The following is a 13,918-nucleotide window of genomic DNA, read 5'->3' as shown; positions in this document are numbered from 1 at the left end:
TTAATTAAATTAAATTTATTTTAAATTTAAATTATTTCAATTTAATTAAAAAAAATTATTATAACTTTTTGAGTTTTTTATTTTTGTCTGCAATTCTTTTTTTTTTTCTTTAATTTGTTAAATCATTTAATTTTCCTCATTTCACGGACATATAGCTCTTGATTATTGAATCAAAATACGTTGAGAGTTTTATTACTTTGTCAATTATTTAGCATATATATCACACTGTAGCAAATTTTCTTTGCTTTTTATTATTATTATTATTGTGAGAGCAAAAACGACGTCGTATTATCTTCAATCATTTTTTGTTTACTTTTTTCTCCATTTTCATATGCTACAGCCATGTCTCTCTGCTTCTCCATTTCTGCACACAATCACCCATCATTTTTCATTGGGTTCTTTTCATTTGATTGACCAAAAAATAATATTGGTCAAAATGTTTACCAACCATTTGAATAATAATTTACTAAGGTGGTTCACTAAAATTCCCCTTAAAGTGGCTATTGCTCTCTCTCACTTCATGCGTGCTTTATCTCTCCACACCAAACGAAATCTTACTATATTCCCTTACTCTTTCTCAAAAATTTGAGTTCTTGAAACCTTCGAAGGGGAGAGATCTTGAGAAAGCAACTACAGTATAAGGTGAGAAGGCAATCCAATCATAGACAGGTAAACAATTTCTTCTACTAGAGTTGTATAATAGTACCTTCATATTATTTTCTCAATAATTCATACCCCCGTTCTTCAATCATTTACTACCCCATCAATGCGCCTGTCTTTCATTTATCCTTGTTTTTTTTTCTTTTTGGTTACATTTAATCTCTGTTTTTATTTAGATTTGTGAAAGTAGCTACTTTTATTGGGTAACTGCAATTGAGTTTTGAAAGTTCATGCTTTTTAAAGCTAAATTAGTTACGTTTTGAGTTTATTGCATGAATTTTATGGAAATGGCGATTTGGAATTTTCATTTTCATTTTTATGTTTACATTTTGGTTTTGTTTAATTAGAATGTTAATGAGGTAAAGATAAATCAAGGAGAAGCTTCCGAAATCAACACCACTTTGGATCCAAATTTTGTAGAGGTAATTGCTTCAACTCTTCTACTTTATATGTCAATACAATTTTTTCTGTTTACAATGCTGTGCAAAAGAGAAAAGAGTTGTGGTTGTGCATGGTAAAGATTTTTAATGTGCAAGGCAGTATATGCTTGATTCTAAATGTTTTAATATCTTGCACCTTTACCTGTGATGCTGATTCTGATCAATATTTTTGAATTGGCTTTCTTTTTTTGGAAGAAAACGAAGTGTTTTGCACTAAGTTCAATTGTGAGATCTCTCAAACCTTAAGAAGATGTACATGGACGGTGTAAAATGAAATTCCACTTAAAAGGGCAAGAGGGAAGAAAACATCAATTTCAAATTCATTACTTCTTTTGGGTTCAAATAGTAGTAATTTGTTGTTTCTTCTATGTTCTGGTGTTTGGGTTTTGCCACAGATGGTCCCAGAAGAAGCAGATCGCCGAGGGTGATACCGTCTTAGCTGTCCAGTTAGGTACCTTTTAGTTTCAATTTCAGATTTTTCCTTTTAATTCTTGTATGCATTGGTTTATTCCATGTTTTTGCTATTTCTAGAATATATAGCTTTGCATGAATCATGGTACACTTTTTTATGTTGTATTTCGAAATTAGATAAAAATGCCCTATTAGTACTGATCGTTATTGCATGTGGGAAATTTCTGGCTAGACTTCGACTTCATCTTGTAAAGGAAACATCCAATCGTAAGACCTTAATGTATTATCTTCGTAATTCGTTGTAGGAAGTTTTGAGAAGAAGAGATGCAGAAACTAAAATTTGAAATCAAAGTAGAGGTCAAATATTTTTCACAAATAAAAAAATTCAATTCAAAATCTTCAATTATTAATAAAAACACTAAACCTTTGCAGCTAGCAATCTTCAATAATCACTCAATAACCTTCTAATCCACAAGTCTATTCGACTAAAAAAGAATAAAGATTAACAAATGTTTTTCACAAGTGAAATTTTTTATTTTGATCGTACTAATGGAAATGGCAAAATGCAGCTAATATGGCACTAAATTTTCTTTGTAATTAACTTTAAAATTTTGTTTAAATATTTAATTTTCTTATCTTATAATAGGATTATCAATATGTGTTGATCGCTGTTTTTATTTCTTTTTATTTCAATTTTTAAGTTCCACAATATAATGGATAACATTGGAGCAGCATGGGAAGGTGCTAATGATGCTTGCGTTTCCATTTCTACAAAATGACTGAGACCAATTGTTTTTCCAACCATTGACAAGGTTGAATTTATGCCCTAAGTTTGCTAAATATAATCTAGGATGGAAACATACTAATTCTTGTAAAAAATTTGCTTCAGTTTGAAGACTTTTATTCAATGATATTGTACCAATTTTTGGCGTGGAAATAAGGTCCTGAGAAGGATAGTGAATTTCTTTCCAGATCATCACAATAATATATTTTTCTTGTTGAATATCTCTATTTTCTAATGTTCCGAAAATTTAAATATTGGTTGATGCAGTTAGGACAGAAGTTCTCATAACCACCAATTAAAGATGTGAACTATTTGAAAACAGAACTATGAGAACAATTCTAAGAAAGGATTGTAGTATACGTATCATCTATAGAGCATGTCAATCTTTAATTTCTTGCTTCATCTATCTGTCTATGGTTTTATATCTTACTATTTTGATCCAGTTGAATTTCTCTACATCAGTTTACTTTCTTATTACAAATTCATTTATTCAGAAGTAGATGGTTGAAAATCGGTTCAAACAATTATTAGTTCAAAATGTAATTAATGAGAATTCAACATATTTAATACACTAATATTACCTTGAAAATAATACAGCCCGTGCATTGCACGAGCAGGTGACTAGTAATCTCAAAAGAATGAATGTCAAAAGTTGTTTTCAATGAAAATATAAAGTTCTATTTATACCATACTAATAAACCTAATAAAATGGAATTAAAGACTTGTGATGTTAAAAGATACCAAAAATTAGGAATCCTAGCTAAAATAAAAAATTCGCGCAAAAAGGAAAATTTTTGCCTCAAAAACCTTCCATGCAACCGCATGGTAGTTTTCACTGCAATCGCACAAGCCATTTGAAATTCCCCTCTTAAGTTTCAGTAGACCACCATGCGACCGCATGGCTTTTAACACTATTCTATCGCATAGTGTTTTGTTTTAGTACCACCTTCAGCCCCTTGCAACGCGTTAATCCAATTGGTTTCGTCCTTTGACCCTAACATGAAACTTACCTCTTTTTGCAATACGATCGATGTTTCATCAATTGTTAATTGCACAAGTAATCCCATCGCCTCTAACTTGCTTTGCTCTCAAACGCGTCGTTGGACCTCCGTTGATAATCAACGGATCTCTTTCCAAGCATGCCTTCGATGGACTCAACTCTTGGATCATATCAATAAGGGCATGTTTGGAATTGATTATTCACACATTTTAGTATGAATCTACACATTTCATAGAGCTTATAATGGCTTTAATTATTTAATCACTTTCCAAACACGCACTTTGAAATATGCTTAACAAAAAAAACCATGGCAACTGGTTCACGCATTATGGATTACAAGTTGTAAAAAGCTGTTTTCCCTTTTTCTTGGCCCCTGCTCAGAGTCAGCTCCATGAACGAAATTTGATTGATTGTCAAAAAGAAAATTCATATAACACTACGAGCATACAGCCTTAGATCAATTAGATGAAACAAAGAACAAAATGGGGTTTCCAGCTGGAATGTCGACAAAAAGAAAAACCAATATAACTGGTGCAATTGGTGACTATAACATGTACCAGAAAGTTTAGTACTGAAAAAATGAAAAACATAGAGTTTGAGTAAAACCCCCCAATCATCCAATAATTATCTCCTTTCCTTATTTCCTCACATCCTATTTAGAATAAACATCTCTGCTTCCCAAAAGTTTTTCATTAGAACGGGCGGGTGCATTAGCCTTGCATTAGGTAAAGACATCTTCCGAGGGGACACCAGGCAAAACGACAATATTACAATTTACACGCCTCATTCTTCAGCCTATTAACCTAAAGGGCCAGGCCACGAAATATGAGGCCGACCGATTGTCTATACGAAAGAATTGAGATTCCTTGCAGGTGGGCGCCCCTTAACACGATCTGCTGTTTGCAATGTTTCAAATACCCAAAAGAAACCTAAAGATATCACTCAGTGATATAATTCCTTCTACGCGTTTGCTTCCAGCCTCCACAATAACAAGTCGTCTGACGCCTGAGAAGGAAATATTAACCAAATGAATAGTTATTCACTTATTCTGACAGCAAGATAAAAACTATCCTTTCAAAACGTGCAACTTTCTAAGAAGTAACATACACAAACATGTTCGGCAACCAGTAAATTTTACTTACTTTCAAGCTTAACGTGCTCTTATTGTAAGCAACAAAAAGCAAAGAATAGTTCACCTGGCTTGGATAATCTATCCATGACTTTATGAAGTGAATCGAACCGCAGACACATGTGACATCTTTGATTCCCGTAGTCGTACGTTGTTAAGGGGTCATCTCGGTATTGCAATGCCTATAAGTCCCAAATTAGGTAGTCAACACAAAAACTGTACATGCAAAGCCAAGGAATAATGTGCCTCTTTATCTCTGAATTGCATTGGTAAATAAAGGTCACAAGTAATAAAACATATGCAGCTTTTCTTCCACAAATTTCTAATTCGATCAAATTGTTCAAAACCAAAAGTTCGCCAAGCTCACATTTACCAAAGACCTTCAATTTCTCTAAATCAACATACACACCTACATCATATGTACTCCTCCACTGTGCACAACTTTGGCACATTTAAAGCCCAAGATACAATTTCGTTAACAATTTTTATTTTGCACTGAATGAAGGCAACATGTGATTTTTCTCCCCTGTCTGAACATCATGCAACAAACTTGGAGCAAAAAACTAATAATTATTGTATCAGATAACTCCCCGGTGTTCAGGAGCAAAAAGTTCAAATAAGACATTTAGCCCCTGTTTGATGGCCATTATTTGGCAAAAACAAAGTTTAAATAATGACTTTTTAGGGAATGTGTGGTTTAAAAGTAGGGCAAATTTTTGGATTTACGTGTATAATATTTTATTATGTGAATATGTGGTTGAAAATAAGTATGTAGAATAAAGAGTTTTGAAATAATGGTTGTCAAACAGGGGTGAAACAAAATATATCATATCACCACCAATAGAAAAATATCGGTCTCGTAACTCATTCTTCTAGTTTTTAAGAATAAACACCTAGAAGAAACAAGGGAAGCACGCCCGAAAGAGAAATATAAGGAATATGGTGGAATTGAGATTTAGATAGGTACCTGAGAAATTGCAAACTAACAAATGAGGCCCCATGCTGCTTCTTAATGGTCAAAGCAGAAGGACCACATGGTATGCTAAAAACGGTTCTCCTGAAATATTAGAATGCAAAGCAAAAAAGGTCAACATGCCATTTTTTCTTCCTTAAGGAAATATTTATTGAAACGGACATCCCAAAGGAAAAGATATAGCTGGTATGTCTAAACGGAAACAGTACAAAATTTTGCAGAATGAACCCCCTGTTGCACAAATTGAAAGGAACCATATTCATAAAATCCTTTCATAAAATCATAAATTACATGTTGAAATCAAAGAGACAACGAAAAGTGCGGAAACATACCTTGATTCATGAATCTGACTGCTTTAATTGGGTTTTGATCTTCCAATTGATACGTGATTTTCCTTCCTTTGTTTTCTAGAAAAAAATCTCTGTTGATGGGGATGCAGAGATACCATAAAAAGAATCACATTCAAATTGGGGACCATAACCATTTTTTAAAATAACTGCTATTGGCAGTTATTAACTTTAAGTTATTTCAAATCGGCCCCTCATCAATTCAAAATAATACCTTCTGGTCTCTACACTTTAATCCCATAAAATTTAATACCCATTAGTCCAAAATTAAATCCAATGGATCACTTTATCGACTATATTTACTTTAAAATAGCACCACACATTCTAATAAATGTACATGTGTGGCCCCCAAAGTTGAAATTTTTTCCAACAATCTCCCACTGGGCCAAACATGTTACATTATAAATGTGCACAGACTTATGAGCTCAAAATTGTGCTATAGTTATTAAAGGTATTTCCAAACAATCTCGTCCATTGGTTACATCGATGTAGGATCAAAGCGATTTTCGTCACATTTAGATTGACTAAATCTATCAATGGTCACGTACACCCATACAACCAAATGACATAGATCAATTATGGGAGTGTAGCATGGAAATTACATGTTATGTGATCCGAACATGTCTATTTCCAACTGGTCTGAGCTTGATGAATGTCTGAAATATCGGCCAGTACCTGTCAAGTGCAAGAATGTCAAGAACACAGCATATGTTGTTTTCGAGACTACGCCACACATAAACACACACACACACACACACACACACGAGTAGTTGCACATTTTCCTCACATTTCAGTATTCCGGAAAGAGAAGCAAGATGCAATAGCTGTGGGTTTGATGCATCCTCTGAAGGTGAATGGATAATAGGAACTGTAGACACACCATTTTGCAAAATCTTCAAAGCAACTTCTTTCAAATTGTTATTTGGCCCGGCCTGAAAAATCATCATTAAGTCAACAGAAAGGAATTATGTTCATGCTTATAGGGAAAAAGAACCAGTTAACCAGATTGAAAATAATTAGCTCCATCTCAAATGAAGGTCTGGGCTGATTTTTTTGGCACTTAAGGTGTTTTTATTGGAACAATATTTTATGCTAACGAGTTATTTCATAGAGAAAGCGCATTATGACAAAACACCACTATTTGAATGGTAGATTAAATGAAATGAGTAGATCAAATAGAACATTCATTTTCTGCAGAAAGACTATATAAATAAGCAAATACAGCAAAAACCTGGCCACGACAATGAATGTCATTTTCCTTCAAAATTTGCACCAACTGCATTGTTTATCAATCTAATAGGTAATGGATGTATTGTGAGTTTAACACTTTTGTCGCAGAGGCAAGTAAAACCACTCTTTAGACCGTAATACACCTATCATTGGGTCAGTCATATTATACCTGGTTCTCACTTCCCTGACTAGACCAGGACTTTCCACAAGTTATAATTCAGCAGAATGTTTACTCGCAGAATGATGCCAGTATGGAGATGGCTTCAGTAATCACAAGGTGTAAAAGATAAACATTATATGAATCGTTCATTACATCAAATATTAGTTTCAAGTGTGTCGACGCCTTCCATCATCACAGGGATGTGACTTGTAAGACAAAAGTAGGTTCCAATTGTTCATTCCATAATATTAGTACGCATAAGATTTATCTACGAATTTTCATGTGAAATAGATATGGTAACATTCAACAAATAGTACTCACATGCAAAAAAAGTCTTGGAACAGCACTTCCATGCCCATTAATTTGACTATTCAAGTATGACTTTGCTTCTTTCCAAGCAGATATAGTGTGTGTGTCTAGCTCTTCCTCTGTCATATTGGACCCGTGATTACCTAGCTGCCAATACAGAGTGACTATCAGAAACCGCACATTTCAAGACTTCACGGTACAGAAACTAGTAACTAATAGTTATATGAAAAGTTAGGATACTCAGAGAAGAAATACATCATTCGGTAGCAAGTATTATTCATCACTCATCAACTATGACAAAATAATTTTATGGCCTATATTTAATTATGCTTGCAACATAAATAAGACACATTAGATGCAGAAAGAAACCTAAAAAAACCATGAAATGGTTTAAGGTGAATCAAGGCATACCTATGCCACAAATTACTGAAAAACAAGCACCAATAAATAGGGGGCCAAAACCTGGTAGACGAGATTATTTGAAACACTGATAAATTAGGTGATACAAGTGCTTCTGTGTCCCATATCCATCCCTAACTTTAACCTCAGTGCAGATTAAGTGCCAAAAACAACAGCAACTTTAAAATGATAAATATATTGTCATTTGTTTTTATCAATATCCTCAATCACAAAGTGGTCTGACACAACATCAGACGATACTTTATCACTATAGGATGACGGCCAAAAAATTCAGAATTTTAGGTGGCCAAAAATTTATTACCTGTGTCCTACATTTATCAGTTCTTAAATATCTATTGCCCTTCCTACTTCAAACAGCTGAACAGATACTAATTTATTAGGTCTAACATTGTATGTCGTGCGATAAATGTGCAAAACACGAGTAAGGAACTATACTTTTCCAATGAATATATGTGACATGCCAATTACATTAGTTCACATATACTAATAAAAGGAAACAAAGATTAGAAAAGTGCGCTAGGCATAGATTGATACACCCATTTGAAATGTCATGAAGGAAAAGAAAAGGAGTAAGGAAAACCAATAAAATTGAGCTAAATAATCTTCTTTACTAAATAAAGAAAGGAGAGCTTAGAACATACCTCTCTCATAATTAATATAAAATCCAGTGCACTAAGAACTCCTACAAACTTCCCCTTCAAGAAGTCCCATAAAGGTGCCATAGAGATTCCCTGGAAAACTCTAGTGTCAGAACGGTGCATATACCAGAAGGGTAGTATATGACTACAAACCTCATAAAAAGATGAGAAATGAAAGACACGAGTCTAAAACATCTTTTACTTGGGGTAGGTCTAATACAGCACTCATGATTCTTAGAGCCATTAAAAAACAAATAACAGGACTCCATAGCCCAGTAGATCCTTTTAAAATAGAAGGCAATAGTATTTCACAACAACATATCCTCATAAAGTTCTCCATTTTTGTTTGGGTGGGATCATAAGCTTAGTTATAAGGAGAGAAAAAAGTAAAATAAGCAAGCTTATAAGCCCACCCTATCAACTAGCGGTGGTCAACAGCTTCAGCATCAGCAAAATGAAAAATCATTTTTTTCTTCAGAATGCTCGCTCTAATGCACACCCAAAGTAATAGAAGATAACCTCTTCTCATCCATGACAACCAAATATTACGCTTGAATCAAAACGAAGGAAGAAATAAAACTGGAAAATCATACTAGTTCGTATAGGTCTACAATAGCAATGCTCTTCACATTATAGTTAAATAATAGAGATATCTAACATTCCTTGATATAGATAGAGGACTTTGGAATAACTTCAGCCTTCGCATTATTAATGTTGATACCTGCTCGTGCAGAATATGAAATGCTTGCTTCACAGGAAGGTCAACATCCAAAGCAATGACCTGCAAAACCAAGAGCCACTAAATCATTGAAAACTAAAATAGAATTAACCCAAGGACAGAGGAACATCAATAACAAAAGATGACGAAAGGGGAGCCAAGGATAAATTATCCAGACCTTGCCGGATTCAGGAAGTAACTCATGAGCCATATGCATTGACAAAAATGAAGCTATACGATGCCGGGATATCTCCAAATCTGCTTCTGAAATCCTTGAAAAGGGCTCATACGATGTACCATCTGAAACTTGAACCTGCAGTGGACATTCAAGCGAGTAAGTGACACAACCAGATCTGCTCACTTTCATGTAAGTGATCCGTGAGATCAAGTGCGTGTATTATTTCAACATGGTCACAGTGTCAAAATAAATAATAATGAGAATGGTTGAAGACAGTTTTATGCAAAAACATATGAAATTTGGACTCCTGAAAATGCATGTAAGTTTGCCCCCGTTTGAGCCCCATTATTTCTCATTACATGAAATTAAATTTTTCTCTCTCCTACTTTTAACCACACAATCTTCAATAAAATAATATTACACGTAAATCAAAAACTTTTCAATCACTCATTTTTCAAAAAAACACTATTCATCTCATTATAATCTACAAATAATGGGGCTCAAACGGGGGCTTTGTTTTCTACCATCAAACATATTCCACCTTTAGATTTTTCCAAAGCACTTAAATGGGTAAACAGAATTTTCCCAAACCCGGTACTGAAACAACAATTTTAAAACATGTTACTGAGTACATAGGAGGGTAAGAACAGCAATTACCAAAAACATTAGCCAAAGTAAAGTACCAGAAACTGTTGTACTTGTGAAGGAAAGTAGATGGGCAGAAATGTATACCACACGGTGGAAGGCCTCATTATCAACATCCATGTTGGAACCAGGACCAGAAGGAATTTGTGCACTTGGCATTGCAGGAATGTAGTTTGCTTCCCTTGCTAAGAGGATAGTGTTCACCGTTCCTATGTTGCTACTGACAAAAGGTTGATGCTCATCATGTCTCCATTCACCATCGACAACAAATTTGTACTGCACGTAAAGAAACAATAATTCTTAAAGCTACAGTTAATGAGAAATCAGCAAACAATTCAAATACTCTACTAAATAATCAACATTCACAAAGTTTTCAATCGCAAATACTAGATTTATTGAGATTTCTCATAATCGAATGTTCCTCCACCGTCGGAAATTAAATAATATAGTTCAACCAGGCACTGCATCTTAGGTTTAGCATTTTTATCACATTTCCTACCTTGTTGTTAATTACGGAAAGGTCTAAGGACATGTCTTGTCAAATTAATATTGATAAAAATTATAAAAAAAGAAGGATGTTAGTTTAATATGGGGATTTTAGAAAGAAAATTTATTGGTTTGCTTAGGTAAGGTAACAATAATTTGAGATGGTTGGACAATCAAAGAACAGGCTAAAGGTAGGAGCATCACATAAATCAGCTATGTAGATGAAAACTTAATAAACGTGAGAAGTGTGTAGGATCGATCCTTCTCATGGCCAGTTATTTGATTGCCAGCAACCTCTTAGCAAAAACACTTGCCTACCATATAGTATTTTTTTCACAGCTATTATGATCAGTGACAAATTCATAGCATTTATGTTTACTTGCGAATAGGCCCAATACTTATTTCTTCCGAACTTCATTATCTAAACAATTCACGAGTCAAGTTCCATCTTTATCTATAAATTCAACATTAGCCATATTATAAATCAATCCTCATGCCGCTTTTTCCCCTGAGCTTCCAAACATCTTCTTTTCCAATAACACACACACACACACACACACACACACACACACACACACATATATATAAACACATATAAAATAAGAAGGAATGTTTAATGGTAAATCCATTCTCAGCAGTCATAATCAATTGGTCATAATGTAGGTCAACGAGAGCAAAAAAATAATGAGAACAATAGATAATGGAGGTCATAATTAAGCCATTGTTTGGCCCTCATTAAAATTTTAATACATTTTTCTCTCTCTTATTTTCAACCACAAATTCGCTAATAGAATAATATTATATGTACCAGAAACTTTTCCTTCTTTTTTAACCACACATCCTCCAAAAAATTACTATTCAAAATACATTATTTCCAAAATCTCATTACAATGGGGGCCAAACAAGGGCCAAGTATCATCTTGCAAGTCAAAATTGGTACATCCCAGATGATATCAAATTTAACGGACAGATCTGAAGCAGACATGGCACGTGGCATAACATAAGATCCCCCAAATAACAAACTTAGTGCAAATCAACACATAATGTAGGCCACTTTTCATAACGCATTTATTTCCGTCAAACTAAATCATCCTAAAAGACATCAAATTTAAAATATCTTTTGATCATATCTAACAATCATGTAAAAATCATCAATGTAGGCCATTTTTCATAAAGCATTTATTTCCATCAAATAAATCATCATAACAGACATCAAATTTCAATATCTTTTGATCATATCTAACAATCATGTGCAAATCATCAATGAAGCACAAGACAACTTCCTAACAAAATGCCACATTATAGACAAACCTGATGATAACCCGGTGGTAGGCTACATATAGTCTGAAACACTGTAGGGCATCCCTCAACCGGAGTCATTGGCCATTGTGTCCACCTTTTCCCAAAAAACAACAATAATAATGTTCAATCATGCTAATAATTTAGCAAAAAGAACATCAAAATCATCCCAAAAATAACAAAAACAAGGTACAAATACAATAAAATACGCACAAAGATATAGTTTCTCCAATGCTGATGAATTCTTACCCAGTAAATGAGCCACTGATTAGTACATTTCTCCCACCATAAGGCCACACAAAACGTGTGGGGATCAACATCATGCCACTTTCGCGGGCAAAATCCATATCAGAAGGATACATTCGCTTTAAAATATTACTAGATTTTCCCGAGGAATCGCCAAGAGCCAAAAAAAATTTAACAAAATCAATTAATTACTGCAAGACCCACTGAATCATTAGGCTCCTTTGAACTCCCAAACGGCTAAAAACCGAATTAATAACCCTAACAGCCTCGGACGTATAATGCAGAGCATAAAGATTAAAAATTTTGACCAAATTATGCAAAACCAGTAACAATTCAGATAGATTCCAAAATTAGGCAGAAGGGGTTTTTATATTGAGAGGAAATCTTGCCCTAACCTAGAAATTTAGAAGTTTTCGATTTTTTCAACAATTTCATTTAGGGCAAGAAAATCTTGAATTTCTAAATATTCTCTGGAGAAATTATACAGAAAGGGACGACGGAAACCTGATTCTCTAAAGTTTTATCATCTAGTCAGCATGTGGATCCCACTTCCATCGCACATATCTCAAAATTTTCATTTAAGTTTAAAAAGTAGCTTTTTTTTTTTTTTTTTTTTTTTAAGAAATGAGTTAAAAGTTGCTTTTAAATAAAGTAAGTTTTCTTAGAAAAATAAAAAATATAACTTTTAAATCCATATTTGATTCAACAGAAAATTGAATTAAAATCTAAGTTAAAATTAAAAATTAATTATAATAATATATTTTATGATCCCACAACTTTCTTTCTATTGCATATTTCATTATTTTTTTATTAAAATTTACTATTTTTTTTTTTAATCCAAAACCAAAATAATGCTTGTTAACACATTTATCTCAAACTTTATCTTAAAATCTTCCTTCTCAATGCGGCTCAAAGCAATTTGGAAGTAGAAACCAAAATTGTTGAAGAATTTTTTTGAGAATAATAATAATAATAAATTAATAGAGAAAATAATCTCTGATAATGCTTTGATCATTGAAGAAGGTTATCAAGAATTCTTTTATTTGTTTCTATATATTTTTATTTTTATAAGTCAAGTTCAAATATCATGTTATTTTCTCTATATAAAATCATCTAAGGATAAGTTCTCTATTGAATCATAGTTTTTATTTCTGTTACTTTAATAATTTTGACTAAGGATGGTGTAATCAATTGGGACTTTTTAAGACTTTGATGAATTTTTTAAGTCATGACTTTTGTGGATTTCGTGGATCTTTTATAGATTTGTATAGAATTAGTGAAAGTTTTTCGTAAGTTTCTACGGATTTTCATTTAAAAAATTTTATAGACTTTTGTGGAATTCAAAATACTTTTAAAGATTTTCATTTGAAATAAAATTCATGTGAATCTAGTGTGAAATTCTCATATATAAGGTGTTAATTCCCACAATTTTCCTTTTTCTTCCCTTTCTTCTTCCCATATAATAAAAAAATGGTAATTAGCACAAAACATCTCTACCTTTCATGATTTTTGTGGAAAACGTCCATACCTTTCGTTTTTTGGCGCATTTCATCCCTAACTTTACATTTTCTTGTACAAAACATCATTTTCATCATTTTTCTCAATAAAAAGTTATAAAATGACTAATATACCCTTCTATTTAAATATAAAAAAAAATAAAGAACTAATTGCAATTATAGTTCCAATTTTTAAAAAAGTTCAAAAGAGAAGGTGGAGATGGAGAATTTATTTTTGTTTATTTGGAACTAAGATTACATTTAGTTCTTTATTTTTTTTTATATTTAAATAGAAGGGTATATTAGTCATTTTATAACTTTTTATTGAGAAAAATGATAAAAATGATGT

At 32.9% G+C, this 13,918-nt stretch overlaps 1 protein-coding gene and 1 long non-coding RNA gene across 2 annotated transcripts; both read right to left on the bottom strand.

Moving 5' to 3' along the window:
* Nucleotides 1–3,720: 3,720 nt before the first annotated feature.
* LOC111382145 lies at nt 3,721–5,129 on the bottom strand. Its single transcript, XR_002700465.1, has 2 exons — nt 4,492–5,129; nt 3,721–4,300 (listed from the first exon to the last, which is right to left on the bottom strand). It is a non-coding gene; the product is annotated as an uncharacterized LOC111382145 (long non-coding RNA).
* A 460-nt stretch (nt 5,130–5,589) lies between these two features.
* LOC111382131 (sucrose nonfermenting 4-like protein) lies at nt 5,590–12,568 on the bottom strand. Its single transcript, XM_023006005.1, has 9 exons — nt 12,077–12,568; nt 11,840–11,924; nt 10,130–10,318; nt 9,398–9,532; nt 9,223–9,282; nt 8,505–8,594; nt 7,456–7,590; nt 6,365–6,676; nt 5,590–5,628 (listed from the first exon to the last, which is right to left on the bottom strand). Exons 1-9 carry the CDS (start codon nt 12,187–12,189, stop codon nt 5,590–5,592), a joined length of 1,158 nt encoding a protein of 385 aa, XP_022861773.1. The 5' UTR covers nt 12,190–12,568.
* Between the last annotated feature and the right edge of the window lie 1,350 nt (nt 12,569–13,918).

This window comes from Olea europaea, unplaced genomic scaffold, assembly GCF_002742605.1.
Source record: "Olea europaea var. sylvestris unplaced genomic scaffold, O_europaea_v1 scaffold244, whole genome shotgun sequence".
Taxonomy (NCBI): domain Eukaryota; kingdom Viridiplantae; phylum Streptophyta; class Magnoliopsida; order Lamiales; family Oleaceae; genus Olea; species Olea europaea.
The sequence above is the reverse complement of the archived record's forward strand: the minus strand, read 5'-3'. Positions and strand labels throughout refer to the sequence as shown.

Excerpts from the sequence above, each read along its gene's own strand:
- LOC111382131 (XM_023006005.1), bottom strand. The coding sequence starts at position 12,189 with ATGTATCCTTCTGATATGGATTTTGCCCGCGAAAGTGGCATGATGTTG. Across the intron at positions 11,925-12,076 it reads ATCAGTGGCTCATTTACTGG|GTGGACACAATGGCCAATGA; the intron begins GTAAGAATTCAT and ends TTTTGGGAAAAG. Across the intron at positions 6,677-7,455 it reads TTCCAAGACTTTTTTTGCAT|GCCGGGCCAAATAACAATTT; the intron begins GTGAGTACTATT and ends ATGATTTTTCAG.